General features: G+C 51.6%; 1 protein-coding gene across 2 annotated transcripts in view; it reads left to right on the top strand.

The window, feature by feature from the left end:
* The window catches only part of IDH1 (isocitrate dehydrogenase (NADP(+)) 1), a 33,434-nt gene extending 16,736 nt beyond the window's left edge, over positions 1 to 16,698 (top strand). For both annotated transcript variants that reach the window (XM_075933827.1, XM_075933828.2), the window contains 3 exons: positions 2,607 to 2,747; positions 4,095 to 4,257; positions 15,805 to 16,698. In XM_075933827.1, the coding sequence (XP_075789942.1) occupies positions 2,607 to 2,747; positions 4,095 to 4,257; positions 15,805 to 15,898 (398 nt within the window). In that variant the 3' untranslated portion in view covers positions 15,899 to 16,698. The remainder of the gene's footprint in view (positions 1 to 2,606; positions 2,748 to 4,094; positions 4,258 to 15,804) is intronic.
* The last annotated feature ends 980 nt before the right edge of the window (positions 16,699 to 17,678 follow it).

The raw sequence follows: 17,678 nt of genomic DNA on the forward strand, positions 1-17,678 counted from the left end.
AATGCTTGCATGACTTAACCCCTGGAGAAAGTGCCCCAGGAGCAGAGATGATATTTTAATGACATAAAAATGTAACTGAAAGGCCAAGAGACAGACCGATATTGACATGATTAAAATAGCTCCTATGCAAAGGTGTGGCCTGTTGGCATGTGGTTGGCACTCGCAGGAAGAATATGAGTTGAGTAGTGTTCTTTCTTTAGCACCGTCAGCAAACTTTGCCTCACACAAAACTTAGAGGGATCCTTGTTCCTTGCCCCAAGAAGCTTCCAGTGACCCAGATCTCAGAGACCTGGAAAGTGAGAAGGTGACATGAGCTCCCAGTTTCACAAGCTCCTCCCACCAGAGGGGATGGCACCGGGATAACAGGTTTTGTGTGTTTGTTCGTTTGTTTGTTTTTCTGTTCCCTGGGGCTCTCTCCTGTGGCTCTTTTTGTGGGAAGGAACATTCCAACCCAGGGTATGGGCCTGATCCATTAAGTTGTAAGGCTCATTGAACATCTGCTCAAGTGTGGGAGTTCCACCCGTTGGGACCTTGCAGGTTTGGACCCTAAATGCTGAAGGAACATAGGAGAAGGAAAAATGATACATCACCTGACCCTAAGCAAACGTACATTTTTCTTGGCCCGGTGCAGGGGGAGGCTCTGATAGGGGACCAGATGTCCCAATTTTATAGGGAGAGTCACAGTATTCAGGGTTTTGGTTTGTATAAGAGCCTATTACCTCTCCCCCGCCCCCCCCCCCCACCCATTCTGATTTGTCACTCTGGCTATCTGGTCACCCTAGGCTCCAGAGAGCGAGAGGGTTGGGGAGACCTTGTCCACAGTGATAGTTCCTGTCTTACTGGGCTAGGCCCTGCTCCTGGCATTGTGATCTGGTGCATGAGGTTTCAGTCAGGTTTGGCCCAGCCTCTTTCCTCCCACTGGAGGGGCAACGGGGCCAAACCTGACTGGTGCTGTAACCTCATGTACCAGGTTGCATCCCGCAGTGCCTGGGGTCGGGAGCCATGACTAGACCTGTGGGACAAGAACCTCTGCGGCAGAGAGAGTTCACTTTTCAATTTCTTCTCTGCCTCTGGGGTGTCCCCTCCATGTCAGGCTGGGATAGTTGTGGTGCCACGGTGAGAGGCTGCTGTTGCCCCCCTTGGTGGGGCAAAGCATTGGAGAAGGAGGATGCTCGCCTATGATTTTGGCCCCTTTCCCTGATGTGCCTGGTTTGTCTCTGCATTAATCCACCCATTCATGTGGCAGATGATAGGAAGTCAAGAGACTATAGGTGCATCGAAGCCACTGGATCCATGTGATATTAGGCAAGCCCTTCAATCTTTCTATGCCTGTCTCCTCTAAATTGGGGAGGAGGAGAATATTTGCCTGCCACACACAGGTTGCAAGATGGAACTTATCCATGTTTCTGAAATAATTTGTGATCCTCCCAAGGAGACGGCATGTAAACTCAAAGCCTAGTCTATTAGGCACAGAGAGGCAGGCCTTAGTTGGTATACCTGAGTGTAGTGCTTTGACATTTCTAGAGCATGTCACTTTGTATCAGCGGAGGACCTGGCTGAGAGTACCTGAGATGATCAGGTGTGGCATAGACCAGAAATTTAAATTTCTCTACAAAAGCATGTTTCTCCTCCTACCCCAAAAGCCTTTTCTCTCGAGGAAAGGAGATGGAAGTGACAGGATAGGTGTGGGGAATAAGGATTGACAGCAGTATTCATGAACATGGCAGTAGAGCCATGGAGGGGGCCTGGAGGAGCTAGGGCTGCCACAGTGGAAATACTGGGAGGGCTTTGTCCTACTCAAACTTGCGCACACTGCAACAAGGGAAGGCTAGAGCAGAATCCACACTGGAGCTGGAGCAACCTTTGCAAAGCAGGCAGTGGGCAGGGAGCAAGCGGGGAGACGGAGCTGAAGCAGCTACTGCAGGAAGCGAGACCCAGATGGGGCTGGAATGGGCCTGGGGGCAGGTAGGATCCCCACTTTCCCCCTTCCCCAGCCAAGTCTCTGCGCCTTCCCTCATTTCCCCTTTCTATCTCTGTGCATGCCCCTCTTCAGTGAATATTCCGTTCCTGCCACTGCAGCTAGCTGGGGTTTTTTTTTTTTTGTTTTGTTTTTTTTTAAAGGCCCATTGCTTTTGTTCCCTAGGGGAAATATGAGTCTCCCTCAGGAAAATTGAATTACTACTCTTGTTGGGATCAGAAGGTGTGAAATCAAATGCAGTCTCAAACAGCCTTGCCGTGTTTTTCCTGTGCTGCCTTACAATTTTGAGTGACTCTTATTTTGCTTTGGGAGTTAGTGGGAGAAAAACGGTGGTCACAGACTATGAGCTCATTGACAGAAAAAAAGTGGCTGATTATGGTGAATATGAATTTGTTTGAATTGGGACAAAATGTCTGCAGCTTTCTATGGCCTTGGTGAATAACTTCTATTGTTCAGAGTCTTAAGAGCAGCTTCCTAAGTCAGAACTGAACAAGTGGGTTTAATGTATGACTGTTACACAGAATATTCTTGTGTATTTGGCTTCCTTTGTGGCTTGGCAAAATGGTGCCGCTTTAGCAGAGTCAGGGTTTTCAGAGGAAGACTTGATCCATTTGATTTTAACTTGCAGGGTATGGCTCTCTGGGGATGATGACCAGTGTACTGATCTGCCCAGATGGCAAGACCGTGGAAGCTGAAGCTGCTCATGGCACAGTGACACGTCACTATCGCATGTATCAGAAGGGTCAAGAAACTTCCACAAATCCCATTGGTAAGATGCCTTATGCTTCTTTGACTGATCACTTCATGTAAGGAGTAGTTAAGACTGAGAACATCAGTGTTGCTGTTTCTGCAAATTCCTGCTAGGTGCATGATCGTTTGTACAGCTTACTAGGTACTTCTGCAAGTACACAGCACAAGCAGCTTGGAACTGAATGGAGGGGAGTGATGAACAGTATGTGCAATCTGGCCTATGAATGTTTGGCCATCTGTTCATTAACGGTGTCACAATGGCACCATGAGTTCTTTTACTTTCAACTCAGATAGGTGTACACAGCTGATAGGCACAAGTGAGCAGAGTATAGGTTTGTTTATATGAACGGTTAGTTCTCAGCAAGCCAGGATATAAATCTATCTGCATTAAGTGTCCATGTGGACCTTGGTTCCATGCACTTATGAGTACCCTTGTGTGCTTCTGGATAGATTAAAGCACATTAGGAACTTTTAGCAGCAGGGACCATATGAGCAGTTAGTGTATGGCAAGTTCATACAGCTCCGTCGACGGAGCCATGTAGATTTGTTGTTTTGGCAAAGGCAAATGAAGCTGCGATTTAAATGATCGCGGCTTCATTTACATTTACATGGCTGCTGCGCTGAGCCGACAAACAGCTGATCAGCTGTTTGTCTGCCCGTCGTGCTAGTCTGGACGCTCCCCTGCCGACATCAAAGCCCTTTGTCGGCAGCCCCGGTAAACCTCATCCCATGAGGAATAACGGGGCTGCCGACAAAGGGCTTTGATGTCGGCAGGGGAGCGTCCAGACTAGCGCGCTGAGCGGACAAACAGCTGATCAGCTGTTTGTCGGCTCAGCGCGGCAGCCATGTAAATGTAAATGAAGCCGTGATCATTTAAATCACGGCTTCATTTGCCTTTGCCTATGTGTCTAATCTACATGCCTCACTACAGAGGCATGTAGCCTAGACACAGCCCAAGGGGATGTATATTCAAGCCCTAAAAATCATGCTAAAACATACTCTGCAATTGCACTGAGAAATATGATGTTATATTCAAGGGAAGTAATGAGATTCCTGTTTATATGGTGTTTAATAATTGGATGTTTAATTGCTTGTAGCTCCTCATGTTAATCTTTGTTCATCTTCATCATGTGCCACAGAGAGGAGTGAAAGAGATACTGGAGCATAATAAAAGATAGGAGTAGGTTGCTTTCAAGAAGCAAGGAAGAGGCAGTGACATGAAGTCAATCCTGTTCCCACTCCAGATTTTCACTGAAATTTTAGCTTCATCAGTTGTTCTTTCTTTCTTAGTTTGTTGTAACAGTGCTGAAAAATGCAGCCTCATTATCATATTGTTTCAGCATACAATTACACTCTTTCTCCTCAGCCTCCATTTTTGCATGGACTAGAGGACTAGCTCACCGAGCTAAACTGGATAACAACACTGACCTCCAGAATTTTGCCAATGCCTTGGAAGAGGTCTGTGTAGAGACGATAGAGGCTGGCTTCATGACAAAGGACTTAGCTGCTTGCATTAAAGGTTTGCCTAAGTAAGTGCAGATAATGCATACTATCTTAAAACTGCTTTACACTGGACATTAGCATGGTTGTTAAGCCCTGTAGTCACCAGTAGTGAACAGCAGACTGGTGTGGGGTAGGTTTATTATTTGTATTACTGTAATGGCTATGGGCCAGGACCTCTTTAGGTGATGTGCTGTATAAGAACAGGATAATAATAGTAGCTGGCTCTTCATTTTTAGATCTCAAAGCACTGCACAAAGGAAGTTACCATCATTAACCCCATTTTACAGGCAGGGAACTGAAGGTCAGATGTCATGATGGAGAGGCAGTCCCTGCTGCCAAGAGCTTACAATCTAAAGTAATCCATCCTGTCGGGCCAAACTGTATAAGAACCCAGGTTGATCAGAACAGACTGGGAGACAGTTATTGTGGAACGACTATCTTACATTGACACTTTCTTTTATTGAATACAAGTGTGAACTGCACTAGTATGAAGGCCTGGATTTTAAATCTCCAAAAATCTATTACTCATCTACAGTACTCTGACAATTCTCTCCTTAACATGTTTCTCCATGGTGAACTAGCTCTTTTGTTAAGGATGTTGGGATGGTCTTGCTACCATATTTGCTGGATATACAGTAGGGATGTAATAATGTAGTCCAGGAGTGGCCAACCCGAGGCTCGCAAGCCACAACAAAAATTGCAGCTCCTGACAGAACCAGGACAGAACCTGGAACCGCTCAGGTCAGCCGCTCGCACGGCCAGGCTGAGCACAGGCAGCGGCTCCAGGCATAAATTTGGAGGGGTGGGGATAGATGCCTGGTTCTTGAGAAGGGGATCAGGTGGGGAGAGGAGAGCAGTGTGCATGGTGTCCTGGATGCGACACAGCAGCTCTGGCTCCGGGACCCAAGCATAAGGTTGCGGGGGAGGGGGATTGGGTTATAGCAGGGAGGGGAGGTGTCTGGGGAAGGGGAAGGAAGAGAAAAGGAAGGGGGATTGGGTTGCGCACGGCATCCCAGCCAGCTCATGCTCAAAGCCGGCCACTCAGTGCATGTGCCCCAAGGCCTGGAGGGAGACACCTGGCTGTGGCGGCAGCTCTGGGACCTGAGAATTAGATTAGAGCGGGGGTAAGAGGATTGGGTTGGCGGGTGGTATGCCTGGCTTTAGGGAAGGGGCGGAGAGGGGGAGTGGGTGGGGGGGGGGGTGTGCCTGGCTTTGGGGAAGGGGCAGAGAGGGGGATTGGGTTGGCAGGTGGTATGCCTGGCTTTGGGGAAGGGGAGGAGAGGGGGATTGGGTTGGGGGGGGTGTGCCTGGCTTTGGGGAAGGGGAGGAGAGGGGATTGGGTTGGCGGATGGTATGCCTGGCTTTGGGGAAGGGGCGGAGAGGGGGATTGGGTTGGGGGGGTGTGCCTGGCTTTGGGGAAGGGGAGGAGAGGGGATTGGGTTGGCGGGTGGTGTGCCTGGCTTTGGGGAAGGGGAGGAGAGGGGATTGGGTAGGCGAGTGGTATGCCTGGCTTTGGGGAAGGGGAGGAGAGAGGGATTGGGTTGGCGGATGGTATGCCTGGCTTTGGGGAAGAGGCGGAGAGGGGGGTTGGGTTGGCGGGTGGTATGCCTGGCTTTGGGGAAGGGGAGGAGAGGGAGATTGGGTTGGGGGGGGTGTGCCTGGCTTTGGGGAAGGGGCGGAGAGGGGGATTGGGTTGGCAGGGGGTGTGCCTGGCTTTGGGGAAGGGGAAGAGAGGGGGATTGGGTTGGGGGGGTGTGCCTGGCTTTGGGGAAAGGGAGGAGAGGGGATTGGGTTGGCGGGTGGTATGCCTGGCTTTGGGGATGGGGCGGAGAGGGAGATTGGGTTGGCGGGTAGTATGCCTGGCTTTGGGGAGGGGGATTGGGTTGGCGGGTGGTATGCCTGGCTTTGGGGAAGGAGCGGAGAGGGGGGCTGGGTTGGCGGGTGGTATGCCTGGCTTTGGGGAGGGGGAGGAGAGGGAGATTGGGTTGGGGGGGGGTGTGCCTGGCTTTGGGGAAGGGGAGGAGAGGGGGATTGGGTTGGGGGTGTGTGTGCCTGGCTTTGGGGAAGGGGAAGAAGGGGGATTGGGTTGGGGGGGTGTGCCTGGCTTTGGGGAAGGAGAGGAGAGGGGGATTGGTTTGGGGTGTGTGTGCCTGGCTTTGGGGAAGGGGAGGAGAAGGGGATTGGGCTGGGGGGGTGTGCCTGGCTTTGGGGAAGGAGAGGAGAGGGGGATTGGTTTGGGGTGTGTGTGCCTGGCTTTGGGGAAGGGGAGGAGAAGGGGATTGGGCTGGGGGGGTGTGCCTGGCTTTGGGGAAGGGGAGGAGAGGGGGATTGGTTTGGGGGGGGTGTTCCTGGCTTTGGGGAAGGGGCGGAGAGGGGGATTGGGTTGGGGGTGTGTGCCTGGCTTTGGGGAAGGGGCGGAGAGGGGGATTGGATTGGGGGTGTATGTGCCTGGCTTTGGGGAAGGGGAAAAAGGGGGATTGGGTTGGGGGGGTGTGTGTGCCTGGCTTTGGGGAAGGGGCGGAGAGGGGGATTGGGTTGGGGGGGGGTGTGTGCCTGGCTTTGGGGAAGGGGCGGAGAGGGGGATTGGGTTGGCAGGTGGTATGCCTGGCTTTGGGGAAGAGGAGGAGAGGGGGATTGGGTTGGGGGGGTGTGCCTGCCTTTGGGGAAGGGGAGGAGAGGGGATTGGGTTGGCGGGTGGTATGCCTGGCTTTGGGGAAGGGGAGGAGAGGGGGATTGCGTTGGGGGTGTGTGCCTGGCTTTGGGGAAGGGGCGGAGACGGGGATTGGGTTGGGGGTGTGTGTGCCTGGCTTTGGGGAAGGGGCGGAGAGGGGGATTGGGTTGGGGGGGTGTGCCTGGCTTTGGGGAAGGGGAGGAGAGAGGATTGGGTTGGCGGGTGGTATGCCTGGCTTTGGGGAAGGGGCGGAGAGGGGGATTGGGTTGGCGGGTGGTATGCCTGGCTTTGGGGAAGGGGCGGAGAGGGGGATTGGGTTGGCGGGTGGTATGCCTGGCTTTGGGGAGGGGGATTGGGTTGGCGGGTGGTGTGCCTGGCTTTGGGGAAGAGGCGGAGAGGGGGATTGGGTTGGCGGGTGGTATGCCTGGCTTTGGGGAAGGGGCGGAGAGGGGGATTGGGTTGGGGGGGGTGTGCCTGGCTTTGGGGAAGGGGAGGAGAAGGGCATTGGGCTGGGGGTGGTATGCCTGGCTTTGGGGAAGGGGCGGAGAGGGGGATTGGGTTGGGGGGGTGTGCCTGGCTTTGGGGAAGGGGAGGAGAGGGGGATTGGGTTGGCGGGTGGTATGCCTGGCTTTGGGGAAGGGGCGGAGAGGGGGATTGGGTTGGGGGTGTGTGTGCCTGGCTTTGGGGAAGGAGAAAAAGGGGGATTGGGTTGGGGGTGTGTGTGCCTGGCTTTGGGGAAGGGGCGGAGAGGGGGATTGGGTTGGGTGGGGTGCCTGGCTTTGGGGAAGGGGCGGAGAGGGGGATTGGGTTGGGGGGGGGGTGTGTGCCTGGCTTTGGGGAAGGGGCGGAGAGGGGGATTGGGTTGGGGGGGGTGTGTGTGCCTGGCTTTGGGGAAGGGGCGGAGAGGGGGATTGGGTTGGGGGGGGGGGTGCCTGGCTTTGGGGAAGGGGAGGAGAGGGGGATTGGGTTGGCGGGTGGTATGCCTGGCTTTGGGGAAGGAGAAAAAGGGGGATTGGGTTGGGGGTGTGTGTGCCTGGCTTTGGGGAAGGGGCGGAGAGGGGGATTGGGTTGGGGGGGGTGCCTGGCTTTGGGGAAGGGGCGGAGAGGGGGATTGGGTTGGGGGTGTGTGTGTGTGCCTGGCTTTGGGGAAGGGGCGGAGAGGGGGATTGGGTTGGGGGGGTGTGTGTGCCTGGCTTTGGGGAAGGGGCGGAGAGGGGGATTGGGTTGGGGGGGGTGCCTGGCTTTGGGGAAGGGGCAGAGAGGGGGATTGGGTTGGGGGGGTGTGGGTGCCTGGCTTTGGGGAAGGGGCGGAGAGGGGGATTGGGTTGGCAGGTGGCATGCCTGGCTTTTGGGAAGGGGCGGAGAGGGGGATTGGGTGTGGGGGGGTGCCTGGCTTTGGGGAAGGGGAGTAGAGGGGGATTGGGTTGGGGGTGTGTGTGCTTGGCTTTGGGGAAGGGGAGGAGAGGGGGATTGCGGTAGAGCGGCGGGGGGGGGGAGGTGCCTGGCTCTGGGGAAGGGGAGGGGGACTGGGTTAGAGCAATATGCTCTTCCCCTCCCCTAAACAGCTGGCACGCTTCTTGAAATCATAGAATCATAGAATAATAGGACTGAAAGGGACCTCAAGAGGTCATCGAGTCCAGCCCCCCGCCCTCAAGGCAGGACCAAGCTCCGTCTACACCATCCCTGACAGATGTCTAGCTAACCTGTTCTTAAATATCTCCAGAGAGGGAGATTCCACCACCTCCTTTGGCAATTTATTCCAATATTTGACCACCCTGACAGTTAGGAATTTTTTCCTAATGTCCAATCTAAACCTCCCCTGCTGCACTTTAAGCCCATTACTCCTTGTCCTGTCCTCAGAAACCAAGAGGAACAAATTTTCTCCTTCCTCCTTGTGACACCCTTTTAGGTATTTGAAAACCGCTATCATGTCCCCCCCTTAATCTTCTTTTTTCCAAACTAAACAAGCCCAGTTCATGAAGCCTGGTGTCATAGGTCATGTTCTCTAAACCTTTAATCATTCTTGTCGCTCTTCTCTGTACCCTTTCCAATTTCTCTACATCTTTCTTGAATTGTGGCGCCCAGAACTGGACACAGTACTCCAGCTGAGGCCTAACTAGTGCAGAGTAGAGTGGCAGAATGACTTCACGAGTTTTGCTTACAACACACCTGTTGATACAACCTAGAATCATATTTGCTTTTTTTGCAACAGCATCACATTGTTGACTCATATTCAACTTGTGGTCCACTATGACCCCTAGATCCCTTTCCGCCATGCTCCTTCCTAGACAGTCGCTTCCCATCTTGTATGTATGGAACTGATTGTTCCTTCCTAAGTGGAGTACTTTGCATTTCTCTTTATTAAACTTCATCCTGTTTACCTCTGACCATTTCTCTAACTTGCTAAGGTCATTTTGAATTATGTCCCTATCCTCCAAAGAAGTTGCAACCCCACCCAGTTTGGTATCATCTGCAAACTTAATAAGTGTACTCTCTACAGTGAGCCCTCGCTACTTCGCGGTTCGACCATCGCGGATTCACGACTTCGCGGACTTTTTTCATTACATTATGTATATACGTGAATCCGCGATGGTCGAACCGCGAAGTAGCGAGGGCTCGCTGTATACATGTTAAATATGGTGTCCCTACTTCGCGGATTTTCAACTATCGCGGTCGGGTTTGGAACCTATCTACCGCGATAAACGAGGGTTCACTGTATCCCAATATCTACGTCATTGATGAAGATATTGAACAGTACGGGTCCCAAAACAGACCCTTGAGGAACTCCACTTGTTATCCCTTTCCAGCAGGATTTAGAACCGTTAACAACAACTCTCTGACTACGGTTATCCAGCCAATTATGCACCCACCTTATCGTGGCCCTGTCTGTTATATTTGCCAAGTTTATCAATAAGAATATCATGCGAGACCGTATCAAATGCCTTACTAAAGTCTAGGTATATGACATCCACCGCTTCTCCCTTATCCACAAGGCTCATTATCCTATCAAAGAAAGCTATCAGATTAGTTTGGCATGACTTGTTCTTCACAGTGCCGGGTCTGTCACACCACTGGGGACTTTTCCCCCTGCTACCTGCCTGCGCAGGGAGGGAATAGGAATCCTGAGACTGCATACCCTCTCCAACTTCTCAGGAAGCACGCAGCTGTCATGGGGAGCAGAGGAAGAGCATGCGCTTCCTGAAAAGTTGGAGCTGGAATACAGCTCTGATACTCCTACACACACACACACCCTGCACAGGCAGGCACCTGGGGGGAAGGAAGTCCCTGGCAGAGCGACATACTGGGCATTTCAAGAAGCGCACCAGCTGTTTAGGGAGGGGAGGAGCAGCCCGCACGCTTCTTGAGACTTGGGATCCCCAGGTACTGGCCCCAGCTGTCTCTGTCCCCCCATCCACCCACCATGAGTACCCTGCCCCAGCATCCACCAGCACCCTACCAGCACAGTTGGGGCCACATTAGTGAGGCTTGGGGGGGGGGGAGGGGTTGAGGGGTTTTTTTTTTTGGTATCTCACTTGTGTGGCCCCAACTGACTTTAAAAATGAAACCTGGCCAACAAGCCCCCATCTGGCTGCAGCATCATAACACTCCTGCACCCCTCAGACTCCAAACCTGAGCCTGTCCTACACTGAAGCCTTCTGTCCTGAGCGTCTCACATCCCCAGTCTTCTGCCACAACACTCCTGCACCGTTCACACCCTGCAAACCTGTGTCCTGAGCCCCTCATACACTCCAGCCCAAACTCCTGCACCCTCACAGCCACAAGCCCTGCCTTGCTCAGCACCCCAACCTTCCACCTGAGTCCAACACTCCCCAGCCTAGAGCCCCCTCCCTGAGCCAGCATCCTCTTCTCTTCTACTCCTGCACCCAAATTCCCTTCCAGAGCCTGCACCTCTCACCCCTTCCCAGTGCTTTTTTGGGGGCAACGTTGTTGAGGCAAACAAACAAAAAAAAGGTAGGGCCGCGAAGACCCAGGGAAAAATTGCTAACCAACAGCTATTTCCCCCAGCAGGGTGTATTTTTTTTTCTCAACAACTTTGCCCTGGCTCTTCACACTGTCTCCACTGCTATTGTGGCTCTTTGTCTGGAATGGGTTGGCCACCCTGATGTAGTCGATTAACCAATAAGCAAAAGCTTATAGGTAATGCTGTAGACTACACACATCCCCGTCTTCCCCCCCAAAGTAAATGTTCTAGCAGGCTGGCCAGCAGCCTGGCTCAGTCCTGGCTTGCGACAGGTCCGGTGCCTACCCCTGCTGCAGCTCTGCATTGAAAGTGTATTAGGAGCTGGGCTGGCAGGCAGCCTGGCTCTGTTCCATCTCGCACCACAGATGGGGGCTGCTGCCACCTTGCGGTGCTGCCTTTGGTTTTTAAACTGGCTCCCCTTGAAGACCAGCTCCTGCCTAACACCTGCAAGGAATGGCAGGGGGTTCCTTGGAAGTGGAGCTGGAGCGCACTGGCTGCCGGCCCCGCCCCCAGGTGCTATAGAGCAGTCAACTGACCGTTAGAATTCATGAGGTTACTCGACTATTCAATTAACGGTTATTTAACATCCCTAATAAGGTAACATACAGGACTAAACCATTCCGCTCAACATGAGTTGGCCATGCGTCCACCTTTTCCCAAGGGACTGAGGAGAATTGTGAATTGTATGGGCTAAGACTAGCTACAATCTCTTGGGCTGGCTGCTGTACCTCCACTTCCACTCTGAACTGTAATACCTGAGTCAAGCCTCCACTTGCCACTCTTTTTTTACTGATGAAAATCAGAGCCAGTTTTGCAACTTTTCCAAGGATGGGTGAGAATTGCTGTTCTTCTCCTAGGAAGAAGGATTTGTCCTTCTCTTTTTATCCAGATATTTTCTCCTTCCTTTATTGTTGGCACCCATCATAGTACACTGGTATCTATGTGTCTGCTCCACTCCTGCAGTGGCTTCATTTTAATGCTGCTGCCTGCATCGCTGAAAGGCACTAAATACACCTAACTGTGTGACTTCCTAATGAGAAATGAAGTTGCTTTAGATTATGCTGAAGCATGTTTAATTTGACAAGTTATTGTACATGAATCTTAAATGCAGCTGCAGTTTGTCTGTCCTGGAAGTGCTCCCCACCATCCTTCTCCTCTTGCCCTCGTTATTGGAAAACCTCCAGCCTCTTCATCTGCAGCTGGCTCACTTATGGAGCGGGTTAATTTCCGCACCATGCCTAGAGAACTGCTTTCCACACTCATGTTCTACACGTTCCATTTCCTCACCATACTGTCTGGCCCTGACATACTGTAGAGGTGAGGAATCCCAGTCGGCCAACTTGTATTCCCCCTTTAGTCCCACAGCCCACTGGGGCTATCAGCTGGAGCTATGAATATGGCCCTGTACCTTCTGTGGTTCACCTCCCTCCCTGACACCTCTCTCTTTTGTGACATCAGGGAGGCCCTCAGACTACAGGGCTTATCCCTTCACCCTCCCACTTCATGTGAGGAGCAGAGAACAGAAACTAGCAAGACCTGAGGTCCAGAGGTACAAGTCATTTGATGTTTATGGGGGTTAGCTTCTAGCAAGTGTGAACCCACTTTACTTTCCTTTTTTCCCTGCTTTCCCCCTCCCTTCATATTTGTCCCATGTACATTTAGAAAGAGCAACCCTAACATATTGTAACATGATTATCTAACCAATTATATCCCACCACCTTAATTGGTTTACACCCAGCAAAATTAATCATCCAGGAGACAGAAACCAGTCAGAGAACCAGTCAGACCATGCAGATAAGCAATAGAGATGAGGAGTGGGTCATTGCCAGACAGAAAGCTATCAACTTAAATTTCTAGGCTCTTCCCTTTATCTGGAGGCCATAGATAACAGCCCCAATTGTTGGAATGTGTTATTTCAATATGAATGCTTTGGACTGGTTTGGAATGTGCCAAAACCCTTATCTTAAGAAAAAGGACTCCGACAGATAGGCTGGGTATCGATTCCTTGTTCTTAGAGAGTCATGCCTCTACAAGCAGGCCTGAATATCTATGTCCTAACACCTGGTGCACATTCAGATGCAGCATGCCAAGTTTCAGCCCTTTTTCTGTCTCCTCAAGAATATATGCACGCCCTATACATGGCCCTATGAAGTCACAAGACCACCTCCTCCAACCGTCTACGAGCACTGGCCAAAGTAGCCATCTATAAAAGCAAGAGGAGGATGCTGAGTGGGAAGCTGCTCTGTGATCTCCTTTTGATCACCTCTGGGCCACATCCGTCAGCTCCCTAGACACCTTTGAATAGCAGGTGCTGTCTGGGGTTCTCTGCTCAGTGTCCCCTTCTGGATCCCTGATTTTGGCCCTGTGACTTTACTCCTGTCTTTTTTTTCATTTTTTGTCCTCCAAAATGTTGAGCCATGGGCTGAGTAGCTCCTCCACTAAGACTGTGGTAGGGACTCTACACAATAGGTGTTGTTGCCTAGCACTTGGTGTCACGCCCCTTCATCTTATTATAAAGGTCCTTGCACTGAATTAACCTATGCAGCAGTGTCTGATGCTCCTCTTTTTAGTCACATTCTAACTATGGTGACCATATTTTCGGAACCAAAACTAGGGACACGTTAGCCATGTCCTCTGACCCCATTAGCTACGCCCCTTGCTACAAGAAATCCTGCCCCTGGAAGTAGTACTCCCATGATCAAGATGGACACAAGACCAGAAGTAAAAGGTGTCATGTGACTCCTCTAAGAACTCCTCCCACTGTCCTCTACCAATAGGGATGGGTTTGGCCCCCACAGGAACTATCCTGCAATTGTATTAACCCAATTTGCATTGCATTAACTTGGGGGGAGGAGCTAAGAGAAGTGTTCCCTCTAAGATTTTCCTCCCATGAGCAGAGTGAATTTTGTCTTGAGCACCAGTATTGAATTCATGTACACTTGTTTGAATGTGCCACTGTGGCACCCAGGTTAATAATAAATATCTTATAAACCTCTCCCTTTTCCCTCTGCTGCCATGTCTCCTACCCTGCCCTCCCCCCCCCCCCCCCCCCCCCCCCCCGCTCCTCTGGTGCTGCTGCCTCCCACCCCTCACCCTCCTCTGCTGTCCTGGCTCCTGCCCTTCTCACTCCCCTCAGTCCTTTGGGGACCTGCGTCCCTCCCCTGCACCAGCCTTTCTCTGACCCCTGTGCTCACTCCTCCTCTAGCCCCCCACTGATCATGTGAGCTACCCCTCCCCATCCCCTTCCTAACACCTCCCTCTACCCACCTGCCCTGCCTCTCTCCTCTGGTGCCCGTCTCTCCCTTCCATGTGTCTGCCCTTCTGCCTCTCCCCCATGGTCCCCTGGCACCTGCCACTTCCCTTTCACCTGCACCTTCCTGGTGCTTCCCTCATCTCCCACTGCCCTTGCCCTCTTTCTCCCTGGTGCCCACCCCCTCACCACCTTCTGCCCCAGTTCTCCTCACACGTGACTTGCTCCATCCCCAGCCTTCCTTATGCCCACCCCTCCTTTCAGCCCCTTCTCCTAGCACCCACTCCTCCCTTTTCTCCTTCCTCCTTCTTGCCCCCATTGTTCCACCCTCTCCCAGCATCACCCTGTCCCCTCCCTTCTCCCACCCTCTCTTGACACCTTCCCTCCTGTTCCCCCCTTCCACCCTTTTCCTCATTGTCTCCTCTTGCCCCCCTGGCATTTGTCTGCCCCTTGGTGACTTCCCCTTTTTTCTCCTGCCCTGCCCCCCCCTTTTCCCTCAGCACAAGCCTCTTCCTCTCTTCACCCACACCTTCCTCTTAGTTCTTCCTCTGCCCCTTCCCTCACCTTCTGCCTTCGGCATGGAAAGCAGTTTGTGGCGGTTGGAGCGGGGGCTGCGGTGCTATTTTTATTACTGCAGTCCATCCCCAGATGCTCCCATGGAGGGACCATGTACTGCGACTGGAGCAGATGCTGCCCGTGGTGCTGTTTTTAGTACCGTGGTCCCAGTCCCCACAGGCTGCCTAGCTCCAGCTGGTGAGGCTGCTTCAGCTGGAATGCACCTTGTACAGCTGCCATTTGACTCCAGGTGGAGCCGGGGCTGCCTGCGGGGACCCTGACTGTGGTACTAAAAATAGCATCCTGGGCAGCCTCCACTCAAGTCTCAGCACCAGCTGAGCCCAAGCATGCCCTACCCTGTAACACCCAAGCCTGGCTCTCTACAGCTCTTGCTGGGCTCCAAGGTGGCTCGGAGGAGGAGGAGGTAGTGCCGCCAGACCAGGACCCCATGCAGCAGAGGTGGTTGCGCGGGGTGGGGGGGGGGGGGAGGAGGGAAAGGGGGTGGAAGTGGAGAGGGAAGGGCCACATGCCACCAGCAGCCGGCCCGGCTGCCCAGTGGCAAAGCGTCAGTGGAGCTGCCTACGTGCCTTGCTGGGGAGGAGTGGGAGGAGGCTGTTGCGCTGCACAAGGAGCAATGGTGTGGCACCATTTCTTGGTCGTTTCTTCCCACAAGCTGGTGTCCCCATCGGGTAGTGAAATGTCCTGGAAAGCCCCGCTGGACATTTCTCTACAGCTGATCCCCTAGTAGCAAACGGTGGAGTTATGACTGTTCGCATTTACAACTAAAGCTCCCATGGAGCAGTTGTAAAGGCGGTCCCTGAGTTACGAACGCGACCTGCACTTACGAACAGCGCAGTCGTGTGTAACTCAGTGGGGCCTGAGTTATGAACAGATCGAGTTACGGCCAAGTGTTTGGTCCGTAACTCGTTCATAACTCGGAGAGAGGCTGTACTTGATGGGGCACCGGGACAGAGTATTTAAATTCAGGACTGTCCTGGTAAAATCGGGATATATGTCCTGCGTAATTAGAACTCATCAAAGCCTGAAGAGCATTTTTTCCTTTAACCTTGGTACAGGAGAGCATCAAGGTAGTTGTGTTTTTTTTCCCTCCACAGTGTGAAGCGTTCTGACTACTTGAACACCTTTGAGTTCATGGAGAAGCTTGCTGAAAACTTGAGTCTGAAACTAGCCTCGCAGCCCAAACTGTAAGGTCAGACATCAAGGAAGACACTCCTGAGTAACTCGCCTCAGTTTGGTGACTGGCTTACACTGTGGTGTGTAACATTTCACAGTACTGGGAGAATCAACGATGTCACCCTTTTTAAATGAACCCTGTTTAAAAACTTATCTTTTAACCTATTAACTTCTGTGGTTGTAGGGGTCTATTTTACCAGCCATCTGAATGTGGTAGGATACCTACCAATATTCAGAGGACGCTAGGGCTTCCCCCTTCTTGATTTATCCCTCACTACTGCATAATTTTTCCCTTTTCTGCCTCACTTCAAAATCCAAAATCAGAAGATGGTACGTGAGTGGTTAAACCTAGTGTACAATAGACATGTAAAAACTGGAACAGTCCTCTCCTTTCCAGCAACATACACTGACTGTACCAGCCATACACTAAACTCCATTATTCCAGTAGTCTGTCTTATGAATGCATTACATCAACTTCTACATTCATGGGAACCAGAGCGCCATAGCTTGGTGGTGAAAGGTTATTTGAATCAGAGCTTTAGCAGAGAGAGATCACTTACTGCTGGAAGCTTGTTTCAGTTCTCTAGTAGAAAAGGCTACTCAGCCACTGGTGTGGCATGGGGGTGGAGAGGGAGCAGGCTGTATCCTTCATTAGACACCCTTCTTACTGTATGTGAGGCCTGTGAATTGTTATCTCCTAACAGTGCCCCTGTTTCAAAGCTGCTTTCTTCAGGCAGCTGAATGCTTCTTATTCAGTCTCTTAGAACATTATGACACTTCAGTGTTCAGCATTAAAGTTTAATTGTGAGACACTATTCCGGCCATGGGTCTTTTTTTTTCCTTGAAGGATATTTTGGTTCGGACTAGAATAAAACCAGAACTAACATCCTCTTGTCTCTTCTTTTGTGTGTGAGGGAAGAAAACCAAATTAATCAAAATAAATCTGTTTAACTGCATCTCTCCACAGCCTATCCACCCCATTAATGCTGAGGTAGATTTCATGAAGCAAGAGTTAAAGATATCATACTGAAGGGGTAAAATCACATAATTCATATTGAAAGGCTACTGCTTGCTAATAAGGTTGTGACGGGTTTTGGTGACAAACAACTCAAGACTGTCACTTGATGGAATGATCATCCTACTGAGCCCACCCACCTGTCTGCTCTCTGGGCACCCCACCAGCCTGTCCTGCTGAGCCAGCACCTCTGATCTCCCCCAGCAAAGGAACACAGTTGAAGTCCCAGCCAACAGCAAAACAGACAGAGCAGCTCAGCTCTGGGCAGGCTCAGTCACAGGGACTTGAAACAGCACTTGGATGTACAGCCCCAGTGGGACCAGAAATCTACTAATACTTCTAATAGTCTTTTCTCACAAGCGAGGCTGCCTCCTAGCTTGGTCATGATCCTTCCCCTTGTTTAGTCTTGTATGTTTCCAGCAGTCATCTTGGTGGTAAACAGGAGGTATCTTGGTGCCCATATTATTTGGTTTCCTTCCAATACATAGATTTTGCCCAAGGAGGGAATCCTTTGTGTTCAGTTTCAGCCCTTTCACACCCCCATGGAAAAGTGCTACATCTGAAATCTGTTCCAGCATCAGATGACCTAGCTGCTTGTCTTGGCAGGACCAGTCACAGTTCAGGCTTACAGAAAAAGCAAGATTAGTCACAGATCATTGTCATAAGTATCGGCCCATTAAATTCCTTACGTACCGCTAATGGCCTTCACCAGCAGTTTAGATATATAAACAGGTGTGTCTAGACAACAGGGTTTTGTCGACAAAAGTTGCCTTTTGTCGA

Source organism: Pelodiscus sinensis, chromosome 7, assembly GCF_052426305.1.
Source record: "Pelodiscus sinensis isolate ZL-2025 chromosome 7, ASM5242630v1, whole genome shotgun sequence".
Taxonomy (NCBI): Eukaryota; Metazoa; Chordata; order Testudines; family Trionychidae; genus Pelodiscus; species Pelodiscus sinensis.